The 26,703-nt window shown below is 37.8% G+C and overlaps 2 protein-coding genes across 6 annotated transcripts in view; both read left to right on the top strand.

Moving 5' to 3' along the window:
- The window catches only part of Pparg (peroxisome proliferator activated receptor gamma), a 160,606-nt gene that overhangs the window by 23,144 nt on the left and 110,759 nt on the right, over nt 1–26,703 (top strand). For 3 of the 5 annotated variants that reach the window (XM_045133965.1, XM_045133963.1, XM_045133964.1), the window contains exon 2: nt 4,998–5,052. The gene's annotated coding sequence lies outside the window, so the exon portion shown is untranslated. Of the gene's footprint in view, nt 1–4,997; nt 5,057–26,703 lie in introns of all 5 variants that reach the window. The other 2 variants (XM_045133966.1, XM_045133967.1) reach the window with 1 other exon arrangement.
- Nucleotides 1,568–2,551, top strand: LOC101615114 (ras-related protein Rab-11A). The gene has a single exon (XM_004651592.2). It carries the CDS (start codon nt 1,651–1,653, stop codon nt 2,299–2,301), a length of 651 nt encoding a protein of 216 aa, XP_004651649.2. The 5' UTR covers nt 1,568–1,650; the 3' UTR covers nt 2,302–2,551.

Raw genomic sequence — 26,703 nt, 5'->3', positions numbered from 1 at the left:
TGGTTAAGGCATTTGCCTGCAAAGCCAAAGGACCCAGGTGCTGTTCCCCAGGGCCCACGTTAGCCAGATGCACAGGATGGCACTTGCGTCTGGAGTTCATTTGCAGTGGCTGAAGGCCGTGGCACGCCCATTCTATCTTTCTCTCCCTTTCTCTCTGTCAAATAAATAAAAAATTATTGAAAGTCAGGCGTGGTGGTGCACACCTTTAATCCCAGCACTTGAGAGGCAGAGGTAGAAGGATCGCCATGAGTTCAAGGCCACCTTAAGACTGTATAGTTAATTCCAGGTCAGCCTGGGCCAGAGTGAGATCCTACCTCAAAAAAAAAAAAAAAAAAAAAAAAAAAAAAAAATTATTGAAGATCAGAGGTTTTGGAAGAAGCAATTTGTTTCGCTTTTTTTTTTTTTTTTTTTTAGGGCAATGATAGGGATTGAACACCGGACCTTGTGGATTATAGACAAATGCTCACCCACTGAGGTACACTCCCATAGTCCCAGCCTCTTTGGGAACTAATTGTTGAATCAGTTTTCAAGCATTTTCCTAGTCACTTTTTTCTATTTCCCAGGTCACTTTCTACTGTATATTCTATTTCAGACAGATTAGTGTGAGTAAATTGCTCTTGCCCTACTGAAATTCTGATAAAAAGTTCTATCTCAAATATAAAGTAGTTGAATGAGTTGGTATGAATGGTCTTTAATGTGAGCTTTTGAGTGTAAAGTAATTACTTCTTACTTCTTATCTTCACAGAGGTTGCAAGGGGGTTGTCATCTAATGTGTGTGCATGTTTACATGTGTGTGGATGCACATATATGGAGGCCAGAGGAGGACCTCAGGTATTGTTCCTTTAGGTGCCATCTCCTTTTGAGAGGCATAGTCTCTTATTGGTCTGGGGACTAGATGGCTAGCCAGTAAGACCCAAGGGTCCTCTTGTCTCCTTCTCCCCCGTGCTGGGATTGTAGGTACACACTGCCATACCTAGTGTTCTAAAGTGGGTTCTGGCAATGGGACTCAGTCAGGTCTTCATGCTTTCAAGACACTTTACTGACTGAACTATCTCCCTGGTCCCAAATGCTTTGTTTTATTTATGTATTTTTAATTCAAAGTAGCTTGGAGATGTAACTCAGTTGGTAGAGTGCTTGCTTATCATGCACAAATCCCTAGGTTCAATTCATAGCATTTGCAGAAACTAAGTGTGGTAGTACATGTGGTAATCCAGCATTTGGAAAATAGAGATAGGAGGATCAGAAGTTCAAGGTTGTCCTTGGCTGCATAGCAAGTTTGAGGCCAGCCTGGGATACCAGAGACCCTGTCTCAAAAAAAAAAAAAAAATAATCTCTTACTGATGAAACTATTTCTCATGTGTTGCATGTAAAGAACAATTTTGATGTAGGTCCTCATCTCACTGCTATCTAACAAATCAGAGTGTTTATATAAATTACGTAAGATATGTCAATAAACATGGGGTAGGAGGGGGGACATACAGACAGAAAGCACTTTTATTTTGCTTTCTATAAAAGACAATGTCCGGGGCGCTCGGGTTCTTACGGCGCGCAGGCAGCGACGCCCCCCTTCCTCCTCCTCCCCGGTTCCCAGCGATCCCGCCGCCGCTCCCGCCCCCTCCGCTCCCGCTCCCGCTCCCGCTCGGCCGCGCCATGGGCACCCGCGACGACGAGTACGACTACCTCTTCAAAGTTGTCCTGATTGGTGATTCTGGCGTCGGAAAGAGTAATCTTCTGTCTCGATTCACTCGGAACGAGTTTAATCTGGAGAGCAAGAGCACCATTGGAGTGGAGTTCGCCACCAGAAGCATCCAGGTGGATGGGAAGACAATCAAGGCCCAGATATGGGACACGGCAGGGCAGGAGCGGTACCGGGCCATCACATCAGCATACTATCATGGAGCTGTAGGTGCCTTATTGGTTTATGACATTGCCAAACATCTCACATATGAAAATGTGGAGCGATGGCTGAAAGAACTGAGAGATCACGCTGATAGTAACATTGTTATCATGCTTGTGGGCAATAAGAGTGACTTATGCCACCTCAGGGCAGTTCCTACAGACGAAGCAAGAGCTTTTGCAGAAAAGAATGGCTTGTCGTTCATTGAGACTTCCGCTCTGGACTCTACAAATGTAGAAGCTGCTTTTCAGACAATTCTGACAGAGATCTACCGCATTGTTTCTCAGAAGCAGATGTCAGACAGACGTGAAAATGACATGTCTCCAAGCAACAACGTGGTTCCTATTCATGTCCCGCCAACCACTGAAAACAAGCCAAAGGTGCAGTGCTGTCAGAACATCTAAGGTGTTGCTCTGTCCCCTAGAAGCCTGTGTATAGTCCATTTCCCAGGTCTGAGATTTAAATATATTTGTAATTCTTGTGGTCACTTTTGTGTTTTATTACTTCCTCATACTTATTATGACTTTCCCCATGTCTTCAGTCTTGATTTTAGCTTTATCAAATCATCTCCTTTGTCCCGAATGACTGCAGCTCCTCCTCATGCTACGGCTTCACTGGCCTTAGTTTAATAAACTGAATGTTTGAATTCCTCAATTATTGTTTACTTTTCATCATGGAAGCCTATCACTGTAGAATATAACAGAACTTGATCACTTGAAGCTCAGACCTATTGGTCTTGATCAAATCAAACTAAGAAGACCTTAGAAGTAAAGCTATTATTTTGCCACAGAGCAGCTTATAAGTCATACACTGTCCTCAGTGCAGTATGTACTCTGACAGATCTAAGAATTGCCCTATAAACACAACAGGATTTTGAGAGCTTGAAAAAATTTCCATTCCGAAAGTCAATTTCTAAAATGCCTTAATAGGTTTATGTAATAATAAATTTTGATTTTTAATTTTTGTAAGCATCAAAGTTGACTAGAAGGGGTGGGGCACTTTTCTTCTGGACAAGAATTAACTTAATAAATGCAAAAGACTTGTTCTGGTTTTGGTAGGGGGCACAGTTACGGGACCATAAGTTAAGACAGTGGTGCCTGCAGACGGGGACTTTGTCTGAGGTGCCTCTGTTGCAGTGACCAGGCAGCCCAAGTTGCGTAGCCAGTCTAGCTTCCTAGCAGTAGATGCGGTGGCATTCTTATTGCTCATTGCTGGCGTGACAACTGGCTTAATGCTGGTAATATCAGATTTTGAAGTGTTAATTTTTTTTTAAACTTTCCACTAAGTGAAATACAACCTCATTTCATCACCATATCTACCAGCAGGCATGGGTAATTATCTTAACAATGCTTATACTTGAGTTTTGCAGTGTAAAATGGAATATAGTCCAGTTAAATCTTTGGTTTTAGTGTGTCTAAAGAATACAGTGAAAGGTTAATTTATGCTCAAGTGGTACCACTTAAAGGCATGTATTCTTTTAGTGAGTGAAATGAAATAGTATCTTGCATTTAAATAGAATGCGCTTAGGCATTGTAGGGTCCTGAACTAATTTTTTCACTACATACATAAGTCAATGGAGCAACTTGCTTCTCATTCAGAAATGTGTACACTAATACTGAGTTTTACTTCCTTGTGGGTAATATTAAGCACTTACTCTGCAGTTTTCTCAAAGTCAACTGCAAAAATACTATTCAGGATGGTGGGATAGCTGAAAACAAATGTGTGTGGGCTTGCATAGATTACTATGTTTCATAGTTAATCTTCTGTCTTTTGCGGTGCTTATGATGTGTGGGGCGCACAGAAGGCATTGCTGTAGTCAGTCACTTTGGTTTTCTTTTGTAGCTATTTTGTTATTTTAGTGTATTGATTATACGATACTGTCTATTTGTAAATGGCTACTTTGTATTTTATGCATGCTCTGTAACTGAATTTTTTTTTAGTTACTGATTTTGAATATATTCTCATCCTAATAAACAGTTATAGGGGAAAAAAAAAAAAAGACAATGTCCCATTCTGAGAACCAGATTGTTTCTTTATTATTGATACTAAGATTACATTAAGAAGTTTCCCATTTCTAAGCAGGACTATACCACATGCTAGGGACAACAAACAAAGTGCATTGGCTATAGTTCATGTTGTTTCATTTCAGAAATCAGGTAAGGAAAACCAGTTATCTGCATAATGTACTGCTTTTATGCCATACATATATCAGGTAGCAGAATAATTCTGTAAATTCTAAACTGAAGGCCCAAAAGTAAAAATGAATAAGGTTTAGAGTTTTTGTGTAGGTTAGAGTGGACCGTATGGAATGTTGGGTCTGCTTGCTGGGGCTCTCCAGGCCCTCCTGATAAAGCTTTTGGCACTAGATGCTGTTTTGTCTTTATGGAGTGTCCTATTCTAAGCTCCCTGAACCCTTTGTAAGAGACAAGGATATGAATCATTTATTTAGACAATCTCTGGGTCTTCCTCTGAAAAATTTGCTCTGCAAGGAGTTTCTTACATCTACCATGCCTAAATGGTTATGGCTTTGGACTGTTACCTCAGGCTTTCCCACCATGTAGCTTCCCAAGTGAAATTATATTGCAATAAATATTTTCTTTATGATGTATAACTTTTATCAAGCATATATCTTTTGTGTGTGTGACAGGGGATAGAACCCAGGGCCTCCTGCTTAGTCTACCACTGAGCCACACCCATAACCCTCAAAACTCTATCTTTTGAGGTTACTAATCCCTTTAAGATCTAGTTTTTCCTAACTTCTGTATGGTAATGTAGGTATCATTATTAATTTGATGCATGAGATGGAGGAGATAAAAGGCTTTGCCTCATGTCAGTGACCCAGCTGGGAGAGCAGGAGAAATGAATAGAATATGTGTCTCTTTTGTGAAACAATTTTGAGATGATTCTCTGACCTGGGTAATTTCCTGTGAGTCATTGGTTAGTTTGTTGGTTATTTCTAAAGAATATCAAGCAATATAAGCTCAGTGAAAGCAAATATGCAGGAAATTTATTTATCTATGTACATTTTGGCAACCTAAGTTGTCTGAGGATTTTGAATACATGTATATATTGAAAATACTATTTCTTTTTAATTGTTCAGATTTGAAAGAAGCCAACTGTGAACCACAGATATACAAGAAGATCATCCTTTACAAGTAGGTAAATAAGAATTTGTTATACTAAATTTTTATGTTAAAGTATCCTTTTTAAAAAGTAGTAATAATCTTTGTTGTCTCTTACTGTAAGATTTCTTAGAAAACTTTTATTTTTAACTGTACAATACTTTCTGAATATATCTTGCCAGTCAGGGGGAGTTCACAGTAACATATTTTTCTAAGACAAAACAAAGATAAGGAAACGACCTAGAAGTTGAGAAATAGCACAAATCTTTAAAAATAAATCTCTAATAAATCTTACATTCCTCTTTTTTAATACCCATGGAATAATTGCAAGTATATTATTTTAGGTTCATTATGATGATAGGTTCCTTAATCCTGTCTCCTGAGAGGGTCTAGAGGCAGTGTCTCCCCACTAACAAACCAGATTGTGGTTTCCAAATTCTGTTTCCTCTCACAAGAAACCAGAGCTCTTTGGAAAGGAGGTTGATTCTAAAGCTAGGGCAAGGACAGCACAGCACGACTCTGGAGGGTCTTGTGGTGCCAGAAGTATGGTGTGCTCAAAGAACAGTAAGTTGGAGACTGAAAGAGCTCCAGGTGAACAAAGTTGGAACAATCTGAACAATAAAATAACTAACTATGGGACTGGATTAGAACTACCCAATTATTTATATATATCTATTTGTATCACTCAATGTAAAAAGAATGAACACACTAAAAATTTTTGTCAGAACCATAGCAATGGCTACAGGTAGGATCCACCAATGGTGACTAACATTAGCGGGTAGGTGAAAATGTAAGGAGAAACGGAATGTTTTCACAACTGTCAAGTAGTTTCCCCCAATATGGATTAATTACAAATTGGTGGAAAACAACCTTATAGCAAAGAATCCTGGTAAACAACACCATAACCAAGTGGCCAAGCTCATTGTCAAAGGTACTTAGACACACTGAGCCTGTCTGTCCCTATGATATATCCTTAGAACACATAATGAGGAACCTATAGACAAACCTGAGTAGAGACACTTTATAAAATACCTGGCCAACACACTTCAAGGGTGTTGGGGACATAAAAGACAAGCAGTTGCTAGTGAACTTACCACAGTGTGGAGAACAAGGATACATGGCAACTAAATGCAATGGGGTTCTGAGTGGGTGTTGGAACTGAAGAGCAACATTAGAAGAAAATCTGATGAAATGTAAATAAAATGGTAAATATTTTGTGCCAGTGTCAGTTTTTTTTTTCATTTTGATAACTGTGCTGTGGATGGAATATATTGACTGAGAAAAGGCCTATGGAAATGCTGTCTACTGTGTATCTTTTCTGTAAGTATTAAATCACTTCAGAGTAATAATGGGTCTTTTCATTGCTGCCTTTTAGAAACTTATTTATTCATTTATTGTCATGCTGGGAATCTAACCCAAGACCTTACACACACCCTGGCACTGAGCTATACTCCTTACTCCTAAATATGAAGTTTTTAAAAAGTCACATTGAAATCACTAAATGATCATTCTCCTTGGCTTTCACTAATTTACAAAGGTACAGTTTCTGTTGGTGAATCTTAGAACAGAGTCTGGCAGATATGAGGTAGGTGTGTGCTTCACCCCAGAGCTATTTTTGTTGTTTTTTGTGTGCTTGAGGCACTCTCCCACTTCCATATCTACAAATTTGGTTCTTGCTTGATTTACACTAGGTAACTGCTAGTTACTTGCTGCAGCCCGCTAGAAGATGGTGAATGGGAAAAACTCCATAGGATGTGGGGTGCAGTCCTTGAGGCCTGGGTTTACTATCCAGCACCAGCAGAGGGAAAATTCCAACACCTGCACCTCCTTGGGAACTACATCTTAGCAATTTTTAATTGGGTTGGGAGACAGTCAGGATAGGATGTGAATGTCCAAACCCTGGAAATTTTGGACTACATTAATAATCTCTTAGAATACCAATCTTTATTACCCAAAATAAAGTTTGACAAAGAACTAACAATCAGTAGTCATATTGTAATGATCAGATGAGAGAAGATTGTTGTTTTTAGTCAAGATGTCAGGGAGCATAGTGCATACAAGTGTTAAGTACTGAAAGAACTAAGATGCATGAAGGGAATCAGACAGTGTTGTATGCTTTAACTTAAGGAAAGCTGAAGAGCCATTTGAAATAGAAAGACTGCCAGGTGTGGTGACACAAGCCTTTAATCCCAGCACTAGGGATGCAGAGGTAGGCAATATCTGCGATATCTAGTTATGAGACATTATCTGCTTATAGACATTTATCCTTAGGAAGTTTTTAAAAAATAATCTAGAGGGGGCTGAAGAGATGGCTTAGCAGTTAAGGTGCTTGCCTACAAATCCAAAGAACCCAGGTTCAATTCACCAGGACCCACATAAGCACAAGGGGGCACATACATTTGGAATTCGTTTGCAGTGGCTGAAGGCCCTGGCACCGATTCTCTCTCTCTCTCTTCCTCTTGCTCTGTCTCCAATAAGTGAATAATGTTAAAAATAATCTAGAGATGATTTCTGAACATTATTTACCAGCTGGCAGTGCAAATGGTCCCCTATACCATAAGTTGTGAAGTTCAAAGAAAAACCCAGGTACATATGAAACTGCAGGGCTAGGGTGGCCAAGTGAGTTGTTTGTGGAGTTAATTTGTAACTAAGACAAATGAACCTATAAAAAGAAGAAAAGCCCCATAGGAAATATGTTAACTGATGGTAAAGGAGAAAAGGGGGTTAGATAAAAGATATCTGAATTTGTTTGGTTCCAGTGATTTTATGACTGAGGAATTCAATTATAAGTGTACTGAGTGGAGCAAATCACAATTCTGTAGATTACTAGTAGGACACAATGATCTTTATCATCATTGTTTGTATGTGCTCACAGACAGGATTGAGGTCTGCCTTCAGTACATAGCTCTGCTCTCCCACCCTGCTCTGTCTGAATTCCGGGCCTTAGGGTTGAAACACAGATCATGAATGCTATTAAAACCTTAAAGATGGACAGATGGTATGTTTAAAGAAAGATTATGGTTAGCATGAATTACTTTTGAATTCTCACTATTGGGTTTGTTTCCTTTTACATTATTTTTTTCTAATTTTCTTGGAATTGGAACCAGGGTCTTCCATATGCTAAGTATGTACTTCAGCCTGAGTTATAGCAAAGGCTTACATTAGCTTTTAAAACAATTGTTTATTTATTTATTTATTTGAGAGAGGTAGAAAGAAGCAAGGAGAGAGAGAGTGTATAGGCATGTTAGGGCCTCCTGTCACTGAAACTAAATTTCAAACTTATGCTCCACTTTGTGCATCTGGCTTTATGTGGGTACTGGGGAATCAAACTCAGGCCATCAGGCTTTGCAGGCAAGTGCCTTTGACTGCTGAGCCATCTTTCTAGCTCTTATATTAGCTTTCTTTCCTCCCTTCTTTCCTCACTCCCTTCCTTTTCTCCTTCTTCCTTCCTTTCTTATTGCTGTTTTGGTTTTTTATTTTATTTGTTTGCTTGCTTGCTTGCTTATTGTATTTTTACTTAAAAATTTAAAAATTCATTTATTCCTGTATGTGTGAGCATGTGCATATGTGTATGGGTGGACCAGAGCCTCTTGCTACTGTAAATGCACACCAGACACTTGCACCACCTTTGTGTCCCCTTATGTAGGTGGTTTGAAAATTGAACTCTGGGCCTGCAGACTTTGCAATCTGGAGCCTTTAACCATTAAAGCATCTTTCCAACCCCTGCTTATTGTTTTTTGAGATAGATTCTCACAGTGTAACCTAGACCTATCCTGGAACTCCGTGTGTAACTCAGGCTGGCCTCAAATTCACAGCAATCAGCTTGCTTCAGCCTCCCAAGTGCTGGGATTACAGGTACTTGGGACCACTCTTAGCTTTTTAAACTATATATATGTATATTTGTGTGTGTGTATGTGTGTACATGGGTGCACCAAAGTTTCTTGCCACTGTAAACAAATGCCCATTTATGCTTTATGTGGATGGCTGGGGAATTGTAGCTCAGCTGACAGACTTTGAAAGCCAGCACCTTTAACCACTGAGCCTCTCCCCAGCCCCCATGCCTCTCCCCAGACCCCATTGCTTTTTAACAGTGTGTCTTGTCATAACATTTTCACACATGCATACAGTATGCTTCTGCTGTATTCAGCCTTCACCTTTGTACCCCTCCTAATTTCTTTTAAAACAGTTTAATTCCTGAAAAGCTGTGAAAATGTGTGTAAAATGAAAAGATCACAATCACACAAAAACTTCCTTTCATCATTTTTTCCAGTTCCTGTTAACATGTGTACATTTTTTTCAGTTACAGGCAGTATAGTATCTAGCATTTTGGTTCAGCTTCTTGTCCTATTAGATCATACACATTTCCACATTTCCCCTTCTGTCTGGCTTTCAGATGTGTTGTCATGGTAACGTGACCCTCCATTTTAATGACATATTTTAGGTGTATGTGTATGTATTTTTATAGTGTTTGTTTTGTTTTGATTTTTAAATGAAGTTACTCTATTATATATAACTAATATTTCCAGTTACCTGTTTCATTTCATTTTAAAAATTGTCTTCTGATAAATTGTTGGAGAGGAGTTTGTTGGTGAAAATGCTTGGGCAGTGACTGTTGCTATATTAATAGTCATGACACTGCACATTGGCCTTAGGCTCATGAACAGCAAATGAACAAAACATGCAAAGCATGAACATGTTGTAATGACTCATTCATTCGTTCTTTCTTTCTTTTTTGTTCTTTGAGACAGAGTCTCATGTAGCCCAAACTGGTCTCTAACTTGCTGTATAGCTGTATAGGTGAGACTGACCTTGAACTCTTATGAGCCTCCTCTACTTCCTCCAGTGCTGGGATTACAATCCTGTGTGTCACCATACTTTTACTTGTGATTGTATGATACTGAGGGTGGAGGGTACAGAACCTCACCAGTTGTCTAGGATCAAATAAAATGGGAGGATTTTTGCCATTTAAACACAACAACCACATAGGGCTAGGATGTTGCTCAAGTTGTGGAATGCTTCCTAGCATGCACAAGTGTCTAGGTTGTTCCATCCCCAGCACTGGTCCCCTCAAAAAATATCCCAACATACTAACAAAGCCAACAACCTACATGCTTTACAGGAAGATTCAGATTATTTGCTAAGGTTATGCAAATTTAGTAAAATGTAAAAACTGCAACATCTTGTTTTTTAATTAATGTATTTGAGAGAGAGAGAGAGATAAAATGGGCACACTGGGACCTCCAGCCACTGCAAATGAACTCGGTGCATGCATCACCTTGTGCATCTGGCTTTACGTGGGTACTGGGGAATTGAACCTGTGTCCTTAGTCTTTGTAGGTAAGTGCCTTAACCACTGAGCAATCTCTCCAGTCCACCATCTTGCTTTGACTTCAAGTCCTTGGGTTGCTAGCTAAGAGGAAGGAATAATACCTATTGAAAATGCAGCTTTAAGAAAATAGAACACCCATAAATCAACTTTAATATTTACTCATTTAGCATGATATGACAATACAGACCAGTAATTCCAGCACTCAGAAGGCTGAGGAAAGAAGATCTCAAGTCCAAGGCCAGCCTGGGCTACATAGTAAGATCTTATCTCAAAAAATTATTTTGTCAATTAAAAAATATTATCAATTTTCATAGGGAGATAGGGGTAGAGCTAAGGAGAAGTACATTTACCTAACATGCATGTGTTTGAGCCTAGCACCTTGAAAAGATCAACTATTTAAAATTGGTGGTTTGAAGATTTGAGAAAATAATAGTTTTAGGATAAAGACAGCATAAGAGGAAATTTTAAGATGCAAATATATACATATGATTAAAATTATTGAAGTGAATAGTAAAGATTATGGGTGAAATTCTTTCCTTTTAATTGTCACCTCTCTATTTAGGGCCTTCATTATCTTTCTGTCCTCAATTTTATTTGTATTTGTATATGGTTATATGTGTATGTTCTGGAATTATGTGGTTAAAGTTCTTCCAAAGTCCAACTAGAGATCAGTATTAGTAAGTTGATAAGGTTCTTTAGTTACTTCCAGTAACTTGTATGTCACAAATAATGTGTATAAATTATACCACAGTTATATAGTAAGAGCTCAAAAATCAGATGTTCCTATTATTCCACAGGGCAAACAGGAAGCAACCATGTCTCCATTTTATTTTAATTATTTTCCCTTTTAAACTTATGAGTGCCTTGTTTTCTAGAGCCTATGATCTGGAATAACTTAAATTATTTTATATTTTTAACCTTTTATACTCTCAGTAGGCAGGGCATAGGAAATTAAGTGACGCAAACATCTTTAATAATCTTTAAAAGTCATAAGACTTATTATCCAGGTCAAGAAACAATTAGGAATAAATTTCAGGGAAATACCATAATGGCGTAACTTTTGTTTTCTTTTATTGGCAAGCCACATGGCTTTCCTTTCAAACACAAGAACACATAGTGTGATCTCCTTTTAAGATTTTAGTTTCATCTGAATCAGAAATATATATTTCCCTAAGTTTATTCACTATAATTTGTGATTGCTATTTTTCTTATCTGCGAAGGAAGTATGACAGCTCCCACTGGGGAAATACCATGTTAACTGGATCCTAAAATAAGAAATCTAAGGGAAAGGTCACATCCTAATAACTTGTGCAAATCTAAATTCCCATGGAGCTTTGAAATAATTTTGTAGGAGCAGAGTATTAACAATGTGCCATTGAACTTCTTCCAGATAGTCTTGTAAAACTGAAGTACTTTGTATAAAGAGGTGACCACTGAAGTATAAATACAATTGACAAGACCAATGTTTTTCAGTTTTCTACATTATGGATATCTAGAGAAATATATCATGATTAATAAACCACAAAATTTTCATTACTTTCACTGGAACTATAAGGTTTATTACTTAGAAAGTGTTATATAATTACATACAATGAAAATTATTTTTCCTATCACTATAGAGATGTTTAATATGCAACTTTTTACTAACACTGACCTCTAGTTGGACTTTGAAAGAACTTTAACCATATAATTCCAGAAAAATCACTAGAGAGTCAGGCCACTAATATGGTTGTCTCTTCTCTTAACTGGCCACTTCTCAAAAACTTTAGATATCAGTTTCCTTACCTGTTAAATAGGAAGGTGTTTATTGTGAGGATCAAGGAAAACCAAATATATAAAAGGCTTAGAAAATGTTTACAAGAGTGTATCTTTATGGCATTATTATGATTATTGCCTTTACTTTTCAATTTTTTTCAAAATGAATACATCATAACCAAGTGAGATCAATAGCTCATTTCATCCTACTTATATTCATAATCACATGTATGCTCCAGTCATACCCCACTTACCAGCTAAGAGGATGGAATTTTCATGGAAGTTGCCCCATCACACTAAGAATAAAAATACCACATTTCACAATGAATCTACATTGTTTCTTAGCACAGACTTTTTCTGAGGCTGTGTTGTTATGTACCTTAGACATTTCTGTCTTAACTATTTGGAAAATGCACAGCTATTCCTGAGTCTGTTTACATATTACAAACTCAAGAGAAGCATACTGTGTGAGTTTTGTCTCTTTTGACATACTGATAAGTAGTTCCTTTATGGTGATAATGGGTTGTAAGTAATTTAAGATTTATAGCAGCATATCTGGATGCTTTACCTCATGGGACTTAGTCTGTAGTAGCAAGCACAGTTCATTGAGACTATTTAGCTATATCTGCATTTATTTTTTCTCAATTTCAGACATCACATTAAAATAGTACCATATAATAAGAAGTAAATGTAGTTCATTTAGGGAATGGGTTAGTGTATCTAGCACCAAAAAAGGGCAGTTTATTTGCTTAACTATTTATCTGTGATATGAGTTAAAAGAATCCCTTCAACTACTTAGTAATAAGTACTAAGCTCCTTCCTAGGTTCCCTATCATTATGTTAAGCACCAATGTGAAAAGCATGGGGATGTAAAAGGCTGGAATTGGTGCCCTACTACATATTCACCACCTCCAGTGGTTCAGACACACCAGACTGAATGGTGCTATTCTCACAGCATTAAGTTCTTACTGGAATGGACCTATGATATTGTTGATGTAAGAAAAGATTGTTTTTGTTTTTTTAGTGCACTTGAGAATGCAGACTTGCTAGTCAGTTTCTAGCAAATATACATGTTATAAAATCATAATGCAATTGAAATTAAATTATTGAAATACACTTTTATTTCCCTTATTGAGCATGGTTTTGTTATGTCTTCAATGAGCATTATTTTTTTTATAAGATCGAGTCTTGCTCTAGCCCAGGCCACCCTGAAGTTTACTGTGTAGTCTTGGGCTGGCCTTGAACTCACAGTTATACTCCTACTTCAGCCTCCCAAGTGCTGGGATTAAAGGCATGCACTACCATGCCCAGCAAGAATTTACTTTTAAATTTATCAACTTAAGGTGTAAGACATGCTACAGAACTGAGTTTTAAGAATTGCAGGGGGTTGGGGACATAACATAGCTGGCCTGGCATTTAATTTCCTAGTACCCACATAAAGCCAGATGCACAAAATGATGCATGCATTTGGAATTTGTTTGCCATAGCAAGAGGCCCTGGTATTCCCACTCAATCCTCTCTCTCTCTCTTTCTCATTTGCAAATAAATAAACTGAAATATTTTTAAAATTTCTGGGCTGGGGAGATGGCTCAGTAGTTAAAGGCACTTGCTTATAAAGCCTGCCAACCTGGGTTCAGTTCCCCAGTACCAACAAAAAGTAAGATGTACAAGGTGGCACATGTGTCTAGAGTTCTTTTGCAGTACAACAGGCCCTGTTATGCCAATTTATATTCTCTCTCTCTTTCCTTGAAAATAAAAATTTAAAACTGTTTTTAAAAGAATTTCTGTGTGGGCTGGAGGGATAGCTTAGCAGTTAAGGAGTTTACCTGGAAAGTCAAAGGACCCAGGTTCAATTCCTCAGGACCCATGTTAGCTAGAAGCACAAGGGGGCACACACACTGAAGGTCATCCGCAGTGGCTAGAGGCCCTAGCATGCCCATTCTCTCTCTTTCTCTGTCAAATAAATAAATACATAAAAATAAATTTTTTAAGAAAAAGAATTTCTGTGATTGATCATCTCTAATTTCAAAAATTGGAAGCCTGAAATGCTACAAAATACAAATTTCATTAAAGCTAACATGACAGCACAAGTGAAAATTTTCATACATAAACTCATGTGACAGGTATACTAAAAACATTGTGTAGAATTACCTTCAGACCATCTGAGGGTATATGAAACACAAGAGAATTTTGTGCTTAGATTCTCTTCTTCCCAAGATATTTCAGCATGTTATGCACAAATCTGAAATCTGTAATAATCCTGATCCCAAAGCATTTCAGATAAAGAATGCTTAAGCTAGATCTACAATTTTATAGTTTTAAGTTTGTGTAATTTTTGTTGCAAATACTGAAAATAAATCCATAAAAATCACATTGGCACCTTACCAAGACTTTTTGTCTATCTAATTCAATGGCGAGGTAGTCAATTCACAGACCAGTTAAAGCCTGTTAGCTTTATATAACATTTGAAGAGGGCTTCTAAGTCAGGGCTAGAAAAATTGACAGTAAGATTTTTTGGTTCCTATTTACAATATTCTAAAATAATAAGTCATCATGAACTTCTTTTATACATGTAGCACTATACTAGACAAAATAGAATTTTGACATAGTCTTTGCTCATTTTTGTTTCAAAGACAATACATATAAATGAGACAATTTAATAACAGAGTTACTCAATGTATGGTTAAGGAAACCATGTGTTAAAGTTCAATAAGAGAGCACACATTTAGAGCAAGGATGCTCAATGGCTTCTTCAAAGGCTAGTTATATCTATCCTTCCGGGATGGACCTGGACACATGAGAAACATGAAATCAGATGTTTTAAAGATAGGGAAGGAATTCCAAGGTATCAATAGACACAGCAAACAGTGAGGATTTTGGACTTAGTCCAGGAATGCAGCGGGGAGCTTTGAGACTGCATAGGGAAGAGTTCAGACAAAAGTTGTGTTTGGGGGCTGGAGAGAATGCTTAGTGGTCAAGGTGCTTGCCTGCAAAGCCAAAGAATCCAGGTTCAATTTGCCAGGACCCATGTAAGCCAGATGCACAAGGTGGCACATGCATCTGAAGTACATTTGCAGTGGCAGAAGGCCCTAATGCACCCATTCTCATTCTGTCTCTCTCTCTCCCCCCCCCCCTTTTTCTCTCTCATAAATAAATGAATAAATAAATAAATAAAGTTGTGTTTGGAAGGAATAGGTCAGGGATATTTCAATAAGTTATACAAGTTGTTGACTGAATATAAAAAAGATGATTTTGAAAACAAAAATGGGGGCCTGTAGAAACGCCTTAGTAGTTAAGGTATTTGCTTGCAAAGCCAAAGGACCTCAGTTCAATTCCCCAGGGCCCATGTAAACCAGATGTACAAGGTGGCACATGTGTCTGGAGTTTGTTTGCAGTGACTGGAGGCCCTGGCTCTCTCTCTCTCTCTCTCTCTCTCTCTCTCATTCTCTCTCTGTCTACCTCTTACTCTCTTTCTCTCTCAAATAAATAAATAAATAAATATTTTTTTAAAAAAATTTTTTAAAAAGGGCTGGAGCTATGGCTTAGTGGTTGAGGCATTTACCTGCAAAGCCAAAGAGCCTCGGTTTGATTCTCCAACACCCACATAAGCCAGATCACAAGGTGGCACATGAGTCTGGAGTTCATTTGCAGTGGCTAGAGGCCCTGGCATGCCCTTTCTTTCTTCCTTCCTTCCTTCCTTCCTTCCTTCCTTCCTTCCTTCCTTCTTTCCTCCCTCCCTCCCTTCCTTCCTCTCTCTCTCTCTCTCTCTCTCTCTCTCTCTCTCTCTCTCTCTCTCTCCCTCTCTCTCTTGGTGTGTGTGTGTGTGTTTGCCTCTTTCTCTCTTGTGCTCTGTCAAATAAATAAATAAAATAAGATTTTTAAAAATGTGTGTATGTATTTTGAGACGGGGTCTTAAGCCAGCCCAGGCTAGCTTTAAACTCACAGTGATTCTCCTACTTCAGCCTCCAAAGTGCTGGGGTTAAAGACATGAGCTACCATCTCCAGCTTGAAAAAAAGATTTTTTGACTGATGCATATAGAGAAGAAGTATGAAAAGAAATATTAAAGAGGTGGTTTGTTTAAAGAGGAAGAAAGATGAACTTGGTTTTAGACTTGTTTAAATCAAAATGAATGTGAAATACCTAACAGAAAATCTCTGAGCAATGTGAAGATACATGATCGAACCTCATCTTAAGAATCAGAATTAGACATTTGATGTGCATATTGTGAGAACTGATTGAAAGTGGAGCCTTTATAAATAATACAAAATTGGTATGGTGGTACATACCTGTGATCCCAGCACTGGGAGTCTGAGGCATAAGAATTGCTATAAATTTAAGGCCAGCCTAATTTACATAGTGAGTTTCAGGCCAGCTAGGAACACATAGCGAGATCCTGTTGAGAGATAGAAAGAGAAAGAAAGAAAGAAAGAAAGAGAGAGAGAGAGAGGGAGGGAGGGAGGGAGGGAGGGAGGGAGGGAGGGAGGGAGGGAGGGAGGGAGGGAGGGAGGGAAGGAGGAAGGGAGGAAGGAAGGAGGAAAGAAAGAATGAAAGAAAGGAAGGAAAGAAGAAAGGAGAAGGAGGAGGAAGAAGAGGAGAGAGGGAAAGAAAAATAACACAAGGGTGGAGCTTAAAAGAAGTAAGAATGGGGTAGGAGTGGTGGTATATACCTATAATCTCAGCACTTCAGAGTCTGAGGCAAGAGAATAGCAAGGTCAAGGTCAAGGCCTTCCTGGTCTTCATTAGGAATTTGAGGTCACTGAAACATTGTCTCAAAGTGGGGGAGGGAAAATATTACTCGGTAATTGTCTAAATGTATCACTAATTGTAAACTGTTTTGCCAACAAAACAATATCTTCTTCATTATACTTAGCATTCAGTATAACACATGATACATAATAGCTGCTCAACAAGTTAAATAATAAATGAACGAAAGTTGAATTACAAAGAAAAATGGTACCGTAAAGAGTCTTTGTGTAGTCTTTGTGTTACTTTTCTCCTCTTTGATCTCGCTCTCTCTCATTCCCTTCCTTAATAATTCATGGATTTATTAATCATGTTAGCTAGTCACTTTTTTCATGTACTTCCTAGTTTTGTATAATTTTAATTGTTTTTTTTTAATTTGGTTGTTATATAACTTTTGTTAAAAGGGAGCCATGCTTAGGAATTGATTGAATTTAATGCAAATCAATATTTTTAAGAATGTGTGTAGTCATTTAAAATTAATTTGATTTCTAGTTTTTTTATTCTTTGTTTAATTAAAAAGTTGCCAGGAGTATTTTGATAATTAGGAACCATGTTTTATACTGTGGTGGAAAAATTATCTAGGAATACAGAAAATCTATTATTGAACAATTCTGGTGATGTTAATGTAATTAAAAAAGTCCAAAATCATAAGAAGCCATCTCAAATTTGGTAATGTTTCCCATTAAACATGATTTTAATTGTACTCCAATTTAATAAAAGTTACAAATATTACCATACCTTTTGCTTGCATAAACATTCTTGCTACTGTAACATACCCCCAAATATGGTGGGTGGTGTTGTAAAAACTCTGAACTATGAAAATATAATATATTGTACTTTTTAGTTAGAAATATTTTGCCAAGAGCTGGGTGTGGTGGCACACACCTTTAATCCCAGCACTTGGGAGGCAGAGGCAGGAGGATCGCTGTGAGTTCTAGGCTACCCTGAGAATATAGAGTGAATTCCAGGTCCACCTGGGCTAGAGTGAGACCCTACCTTGAAAAACTAAAAATAAAGAAAAGAAAAGAAAGATTGAGCTGAGAACTAGAGGAAATGGCTTTAAATTTATAACAGTACAGTGATACAAAATATACTTTTCCCAGACCATTCAAACAAGCCAATTTCTAACTTTAATATTTTATACAGGAAAAGCTACAGCTGTAACTAAAACAGATACAACTGTGGTTAATGTTTTGAAATAAGAATAGAGTGTAGGAATATTTGTCCAAATACAAAGTTTGGTATACTTACACAGTTTTCCAAAATATTATCACTTAGTGCTGTCTTGCAAGCTGCTGAAGCCTTTCAACTTTCTGATTGGCAGTTGGCTGGAGTTGCACATTTCACACTTAACAGATCACTTAGTTCCAGCCATCTGAAGATTTGAAGATGTCTTCATCTTTTCTTTTATTATTTATCTTTAAGCTTGCAGATTATCTTGAAACTTCCTTTTTCCTCAGGTAGAAATTCATGTCAGGTACAGAAAAATGAAGATCTCACAAATGGTGCTTTGATTCTTGGGTAGAAACTAAAATACTAGGCAGAACAGACATCTAGGCATCCACAACAGAATGTTAATTGAAACCACTTAGACATCCGGAGTTTCCACTTTCTGGAGACAGCTATCCTGTGAAAGTACTGGAAGAGGGTGTTTAAAGGGTTGCTTAACTATTTATTTTTTTTCCAAACTAAAACTATTACATTATTTTAAAAGAATAACCAATTCACTTTCAATCAATTCTCACAATATGCATATTTACAAGTATGCATAAACATTTTCATGAAAGAGATTATCTTGCAATTTAAAATAGAAGGGGTGGGTTGAAAAGAACCCAGGGGCAAAAGAGCAAGAGAGTGGCTATTCTAATGTACATGGGCTGCTGCTGACTGGATTCAGCACTCATCTGCCTCCTGGTAGGCAGCATCAGGTATGACTTTTTGTATGGAGAGTTTACACCATCTGAGTCAGTGATCTGAGAGGAATCTTGGCAGATGGGACCCAACTCAGGAAACCAGCATTTTGCTTATATTTAGATAATTTTAGCACATGGCTTCTGGACACATGGTAAGAAGTCTAAAGAACAGAATATTTGTTATTGAAGTAGTCACCTTCACCTTTTTCCTCTCAGGAGTTTTAATTTCAAGAAGACTGAAAAAGATCAACTAAAGACATGATCTCTCTTGACTTAGTTGACAAGTTTTTAGAAGAAAATGAGGAGCTGGAACCAAAAGAGAAGAAAGACCATAGCAAACAGTGTGGGAGGGCAACTGGCATGAATGCTTTTCTGGCACCTCTGAGTGGGGTTTCCAACCCAAGTCCAAAACCAGATTCAGTTCCCCAGTACCTATGTAAAGCCAGATGCACAAAGTGGTAGGTGCATCAGGAGTTCATTTGCACTGGCTAGAGACCCTGGTGTGCCCGTTCTCTCTCTGTCTCTCTCTCTCATCTCTCTACTTTCAACTAAACAAAAATTTTTAAAAGAAGAAAACAAGCTGAATGAAGAGTGATTCTTTAGTACCTAAAACAGTATATATATATATATTCTCCCTCTCTCTCTCTCTCTCTCTCTCTCTCTCTCTCTCTCTCTCTCTCTCTCTCCTTCTCTTTCTCTGTATCTGCCTCTTTCTTTTTCTGTCTGTAGCTCTCAAATAAATAAAAATAAACTAAAAAAATTAATGTTCCTCACTTGAGACAGTCAAAGAGAAAAGGAAAAGAAATTCCAATATAAGAAAGCAAGGCCTGGAATAGTGAATAAGCACATCATTAGGGAGAAACTCCATAGCCACCAGTTAGAGGAGAATGTAGGGGAGTAATACAGAGAAGTAAGAAATGTGGTTGGATTTTTTTTTTTTTCAGTGTGATGTAAAAGGGTCTGGAATGCAAATGGAGGAATACTGGTTTTATTTTATAAAGAATGGGGAGATGTCAAACTGTGGAAGCCATGCAGAGGCATTTAATCCCAGTACTCAAGAAGCAGATAGGAGGATCACCATGAGTTCCAGGCCAGCCTGGGACTACATAGTGAATTCCAGGTCAGCCTAGGCTAAAGTGAGACCCTACCTTGAAGAAAAAAAGAAGAAGATGGCGATGATTTAATTAGAAGATTAACCTGGCAGTTGTGTGTAGAGAAAACAACCAGGAAGTTGTTGAAAAACCTGGACATAACATGGAAGGACTGTAAGACTAGAAAGGGCCACATGAGCCATGCTCTAAAGTAGAAGGATACTGAGTGCTACTCCACACACTGTTAGGTACTGACCTGACACAATGGTAATACAAATTTGAATACATTATCATGACATTCAAGCACATCACATTATTTGACATTTTATAAAATTACCCATTGTAGATTGAAAAGAATTTCCTGAACTCCAGAGTTAAAGAAATACGGCATAAATACTGCATAAATTTTTATTATTTTATTTTTGAAAGAGAGAAAATGGGCACACCATGGCTTTCAACCACTGCAAACAAACTCTAGACACGCGCACCCCTCGTGTGCATGCATGACGTTGCACGCTTGTGTCACCGTGGTGGCACAGACCATTAATCCCAGCACTTAGGACACAGAGGTGAGAGGACTACTGTGAGTTCAAGGCCAGCTTGAGACTACATTCCAGGTCGGTCTGGGCTAGAGTGAAACCCTACCTTACAAAAAAGCGACAGGGGGATTACTATGGGATATTGTTTACAATTATGGAAGTTGTCAATAAAACAATTAAAAATAATTTAAAAAATAAGAAATTAATTATTTTTTTTTTAAGCCAGGCATGGTGGCACACACCTTTAATCCCAGCACTTGGGAGGCAGAGGTGGGAGGATAGCCATGAGTTCAAAGCCATTCTGAGACTCCATAGTGAATTCCAGGTCAGCCTGAGCTAGAACGAGACCTTCCTTGAAAAAATAAAAAACAAGGAAGAAAAAAGAAGACATAGCATGAAAGTAGGAGAGGCATTTGGGAAGGGAAAGGAGATCAGTGAGAGGATAAAAAAGAAGACAGCAAGGGGGTGGGTGGATATGATGAAAATACATGATGTACTTGTAAAAATGTTATCATTAAGTCAAGTATTGTGTCTAATTAAAATAAAATAAAGAGTGACATTGGATACCTACTATTAAGGTCTACTTCTGGCCTGTGCTGAAGGAAGCACTCACACTCACTTTTCCCTCCTTGATTCTGATTTGCTGTTATCACCTCCACTAGAGAGGGTTAAAAAAGATAATGGGAAATACGATATTTAAATTTGTAGTTCAGCTGTTTTTTTCAGTTATCCTTGGAAGCTTTAAAGTTGATAAGTAAGGATGATTAATATTTAACCTGAGCCAGAGAAAGGTTTGTAATGCCTGTTAGGATTAAACCCGATCTGGGACCTTTCTAACTTCAAAATATGCTTAACATAAAAATTACCAGTTAAGCAAACTTAGTGGCATTCATTATATTCACAGTTATACAACCATTCCCTTCCTATTTCTAGAACTTTTCATCACTCCAAACTGTAACTCTGCATCCACCAAACAATAAGTCATGATTGTGCATCTCTAGCCTGTGTTAACTTTCTTATATTTTTCAGTCTCTCTGAATTTGCCTATTCCAAATATTTCACATAAGTCAGAGGGGTCATACAATATTTGTGTTTTTATGTGTGGCTTATTTCACTTAGCACAATATTTTCAAGGTTCATTCATGTGTCATAGCTTGTATCAAAATGACATTTTAATCGCTGAATAATATTCCATTACATGTGTATAACATATTTTGTCTAGCCTTTCATCTGTTGATGAACACTTGGGTTTTGCCATTTTTTATTAAAATTATGTTTTAATTTTTTTTTAAAAAATTGAATTTTTTTTTATTTATTTGAGAGAGAGAGAGACAGAGACTAAGACAGAGAGAATGGGCATGCCAGGGCCTCCAGCCACTGCAGACAAACTCCAGACACATGTACCACCTTGTGCATCTGGCTTATGTGGATCATGGGGAATTGAACCTGAGTCCTTTGACTTTGTAGCCAAGCACCTTAACTGCTAAGCTATACCCCCAGCCCAATATATTTTTACTTTTATTGAAATTATATGGTGTTTATATATGAGTTTGAGTTTCTGTTTTCAGTTCTTCTAGGTGTATACTTAGGAGTAGAATTCTGTTATTTGCAAATAAATCCATTTTCCATTTTTATAACAAAAATTAAGGTTGAATAATTTATAGAGAAGAGAGATTTATGTTAGTTATCTCCAAGTTTAACTGCTCAAAGGTATGATGCTAGCATTGCTTGGACTCTGATGAAGTCTTCATAAGTGGCCTTACAGTAGCAGGAGAAATGCCAAGCACTATCCACACCACCTGCCAACATTCCAACTAGCCACATATTTAGGTTCTAGAGTCTCCGCATCCTCGTTAATATCTTACTTTACCCATGTATTTATATTCAGTGACCATCCTCTCAGATATGAGTGGTATCACCCTGTGATTTTGATGTGCTTTTCTTTAAATACAGTGATATGAACATCTTTTCATGTGTCATGAGCTGTTAGACAAATATCTGTTGAAGCCATTTGCCCATGCTGTAATTGGGCTATTTGTCTATTGTCTTTCTCTTGACTTCTCTCACTTTTCTTTATCTTTTTTTTTTTTTTTTTTTTTTTTTTTTTTTGAGATAGGGTCTCACTCCAGCTCAGGCTGACCTGGAATTAATTCACTATGTAGTCTCAGGGTGACCTTGAAATTACAGCACTCCTCCTACCTCTGCCTCCCAAGTGCTGGGATTAAAAGTGTGTGCCACCACACCTGGCTTCTCTCACTTTTCAATTGAATTTCTCCCATCCTTCCCCATATAGTAAAATACAAAACAAACAAAACTTCATTCCATTGAGCACAGGTAGGTGTTTAACCATGGCCACATACATTGAATTCAGGCTGAATATTTTTCAGGCTGCTACTAAAAGTCATTACCTAAGAATCTATCTCTGCTCCAATGAAGTTTTATTTTTCTGGATGATTTAGTGCATTGGAATTCCCTGTCTCATCTCCTACATCTTAGCTTCACATGCCTATGTGTGGGTATGACTCACTAAGAAGTGCTCTGGAAGATAAACATCTATTTTTCTCAGAATGATGAAACGTTAGACCTTGAAGAGAACATCTGTGTCTCAAGCTGAGATCCACAGATTCCTAGAGATCTACACATGAATTTTTAAAATTTGTTGTCTTGTAACAGTAATAATCTACCAATTCGTTGTGAAGCCCGAATTTCCCAATTTAAGAACACATGTATGGAATAAGATATTTGGGGTTTTGTACCTCAGTTTTTGAGGCCTAGGTTAACAGAACTGCAAGATTTGTTGTTGTTTTATGTGTTTTGTTTTTTTCATTTGCAAATGCCCCATTTAGTAACTAAGAAAATACTAACTAGCCAAGTGTGGTAATGCATGCTTATTATTCCAGCTCTTACCAGGCAGAGATAGGAGGATACCAAGTACAGAGCATGCTGGGCTACATAGTAAGACCTTGTCTGAAAAAGCAACAGAAACCAACAAAAAGCCTGGCCAAATCCAACTCTTCTCCTTTTGTAGAGATGATCTAGAGAAGCAAAGCAACTTGCCCAGATGGCACAGTGAATTAATAAATCCAACCATAAAATTCCAATCTTTAGGGTTTCATTCACTGTTCTTTACGCTACCAATGAGCTACTACACTGATTCAATGAATTTATAACCTAGTGTAGAAAGCAGAAGAGTTATCCTTGGAATAATGAGTGCCATGAGGGAGGAAAAGGAGTACGGTGAGTTGTGCAAAATAACAAGTGATTTAACCTAGTCTGAGGGTTTGGAGGAATGATTTTTATATATCAATAATTGAGATGGAGAGTTACCTTCATGGAGTTGTGAGAACAATGTAGCAAGAAGGGAATGTAAGGTGTGGAGGCTCTGAGTTACAAAAAGTAGTTCACTAATTGTTTTAAAAGGAGTCCATTGAGGCTTTAGGGATAAGCAAGGGCTAGGTCATTCAGGGAAGCTTGGGTTTAAGACATGTAAAACTCAGTATAGACTTTAAGCGGGGGAGGAGTGATACAGTTGGATTTGCATCTTTGGAGGATGACCCTAGCTGGAGGAGGTAAGCACAGATGGGATACCTGATAGGAAGCCATGAGGAAGGTGTGTATGAGAGTTGAGAGTGCCTGTATGAGGGTAGGCAAGGAGACAAGTGACTGAACATAAATACTTTACAGGTAGAGTCAGAGGGGTGTGATGATTGAGTGTGGACATTAGTGCAGACATATATGACCTCTGTGGCTGGGAGAGTGATAGAGCCGTTTATAAAGATAGGAGTGCCATATTGGGGGAATACATGTAAATGCAGGTTTTTGGTCATTGATCTTGAGGAATCTGTAAGATATCAAATAGATATTTGCATATAAGACAAAATTACAGAAGAAAGGACTAGAACAGAAATAAAAATTGGTCCCAGTACATCCCAACTATTTTTAAAACCTTATATACTGGGATAGATAGCTTTATGTCAATGGTTGTCAAATCAAACAATTATCTAATTCTTTTGACAGAATCTAGTCATAAGAAGTAGTAATAAACCAAAAGGTACAAGGAACACACTATTATTACAAAAATTACTACTTTTTGGTAGGAAGAAATGGTGAGAATAATTGAACCTAGGGCTTCAAGTATGCTAATAATCGTACATTCTGCCACCAAATTGTACACCAGCCCTTCTTCTTGGTCAAATTATGTTTCTGGCTAACTCAGTGAAGCAGAAAGCTCCTTTCATTTCCTGTGGCATAAAAAATCTCTCTTCAATGTACTAAGTCATTTTTGTCTTGGTTAACATTTCAGGGTGAAGTAAAAAATATATTGGATTTAGATAGCTCCATACTGATGAGTTAGGAGCCTGTAATGTCATAGTTTCATTTTGAGTAGCAGACAACATTTTACTATAGGTATAGAAAGCATTGAGGTTTATCTCAGGAAACACTCTAGAAGCTGGTTTATAAAAAATAATATCACCCTTTGACTGCCTTTTTCCCCTTCAGCATTTGTTCAATTCTTATAAAGGTCTAGAAACAACCATTACTAAATGAATACCTCTGTGCCAGCTGTGTGGTATACCAGTCACTGAGATGAGGAGTTTTGCCAAAGAGAAAGTGTTCATGCAAAAGGCAGCCAGATATGAGACAGGAGAATGAGGTCCAAATCTCTCTCCCTGTGGTCAGTGTTTAGGGGGCATTAGGGACAAATAAGCGGGGTGATTGAGGGCAAGGAAAAGTGAGGTAATCAGCGGTTTGCACATGTGTGATTGAACTCATGGTACTTCTTAGGATGTGTGTTCAGAAAATGGCAGTGGTAGCATGTTCTGGTGGTCTGCTGGTCTTTTGCTTTCTTTTGTCTAAAGGTCACTCACTGGACAGTTACACAGACCCTAGTGAAGGGACTGTGGTTTCAAACCATTTGAGCTACATAAAATCAGTCTCCAATTTCTTATGCAGTTACCATCCAGATACATGTGTCCTAAGATGTTGCCTATAACAAAGCTAATGGGAGTATGCTTGGCTTCCTAACCTCTAGACTCAGAGATAAAAGCAAATGAAGCTAAAGAATGTATTCAATTCTTCCTCAGTTGCACAACTTTCAGCACAGTTAAGAGTTTTAACAGTTAATCAAAGTTATATTGCATTTTTAAATTCACTATATGGATTTTTATATAATTCCAGTCAGTAGAACTAGGTTTATTTGTACATTCCTCAGCATTATTGATTTCATTAAAATTCACAATTTTTTATCACTTACCCAATATATGGATGCCAGTTTTTGGAAACTAATTCTAACATTACAAATATACATATATGTAAAGAGTCATCTCAAAGCTATGCCTATATTAGGTTGGAGTAAATTAAGTCATGAGGCAACTATACCACAGATATTTCAAATGGTAGTAATATCAAAGCATATCTTTATTTTTGATACAGCTCTGTGTGCATGTGTGTACATATTTCATGTGAGTGTAATTGCTTATGTGTGGGGGTGTGCATAGACATGTATGCCTATTTATTTGGAAGCCAGAAGACAACCTTAAGTGTCATCCTCAGGAACACCTTTTTCAAAATTTTATTTTGAGAGAGAGAAAGAGAATGGGCATGCCAGGGCCTTTAGCCACTACAAACAAACTCCAGATATCTGCACCCCCTTGTGCACATGTGCAACATTGCATGCTTGCATCAGTGTGTATCTGGATTACATGGGACCTGGAGATTCAAGCAGGTTCTTAGTCTTCCCAGGTAAGCACCTTAACCACTAAGCCATCTCTCCAGCCCAAAACTACCCTTTTTTTTTTTTTTTTTTTTTTGATATAGGGTCTCTCATTGGCATGAAGCACACCAACTAGGCTAAACTAGCTAGCAAGCCCCAAAGATCTGCCCATCTCTATCTCCCCAGCACTGCTATTATAGACACAAAACCATCATGCCCAGCATTGTTACATGGATACTGAGTATCAAATTCAAGTCCTTATGCTTGTGAGGCAAATACTTTTACAAACTGAGCCAGCCTCAGATCTTTTTTGTTTTGTTTTGTTTTTCGAGGCAGGGTCTCACTCTGGCCCAGGCTGGCCTGGGATTCACTATGTAGTCTCAGGGTGGCCTCAACTCATGGCAATTCTCCTACCTCTGCCTCCTAAGTGCTGGGACTAAAGGCATGCACTACCACACCCGGCTTCTTATCTTTTAGGTGAAGTAAAATTCCCTTTCAAATGTAGTCTAGACATATGAAAACTTACAGGTACTATGTGCCAAGTACTTCTTAGTTCAGGCTTTACATGAATGATTTGTTTCCTTTTTGCCTACTTCCTTTC

The sequence above is a fragment of the Jaculus jaculus genome, chromosome 14 (assembly GCF_020740685.1).
Source record: "Jaculus jaculus isolate mJacJac1 chromosome 14, mJacJac1.mat.Y.cur, whole genome shotgun sequence".
NCBI classification, from domain to species: Eukaryota; Metazoa; Chordata; class Mammalia; order Rodentia; family Dipodidae; genus Jaculus; species Jaculus jaculus.
The sequence above is the reverse complement of the archived record's forward strand: the minus strand, read 5'-3'. Positions and strand labels throughout refer to the sequence as shown.

Coding starts and splice junctions, on each gene's coding strand:
- LOC101615114 (XM_004651592.2), top strand. CDS start 1,651: ATGGGCACCCGCGACGACGAGTACGACTACCTCTTCAAAGTTGTCCTG.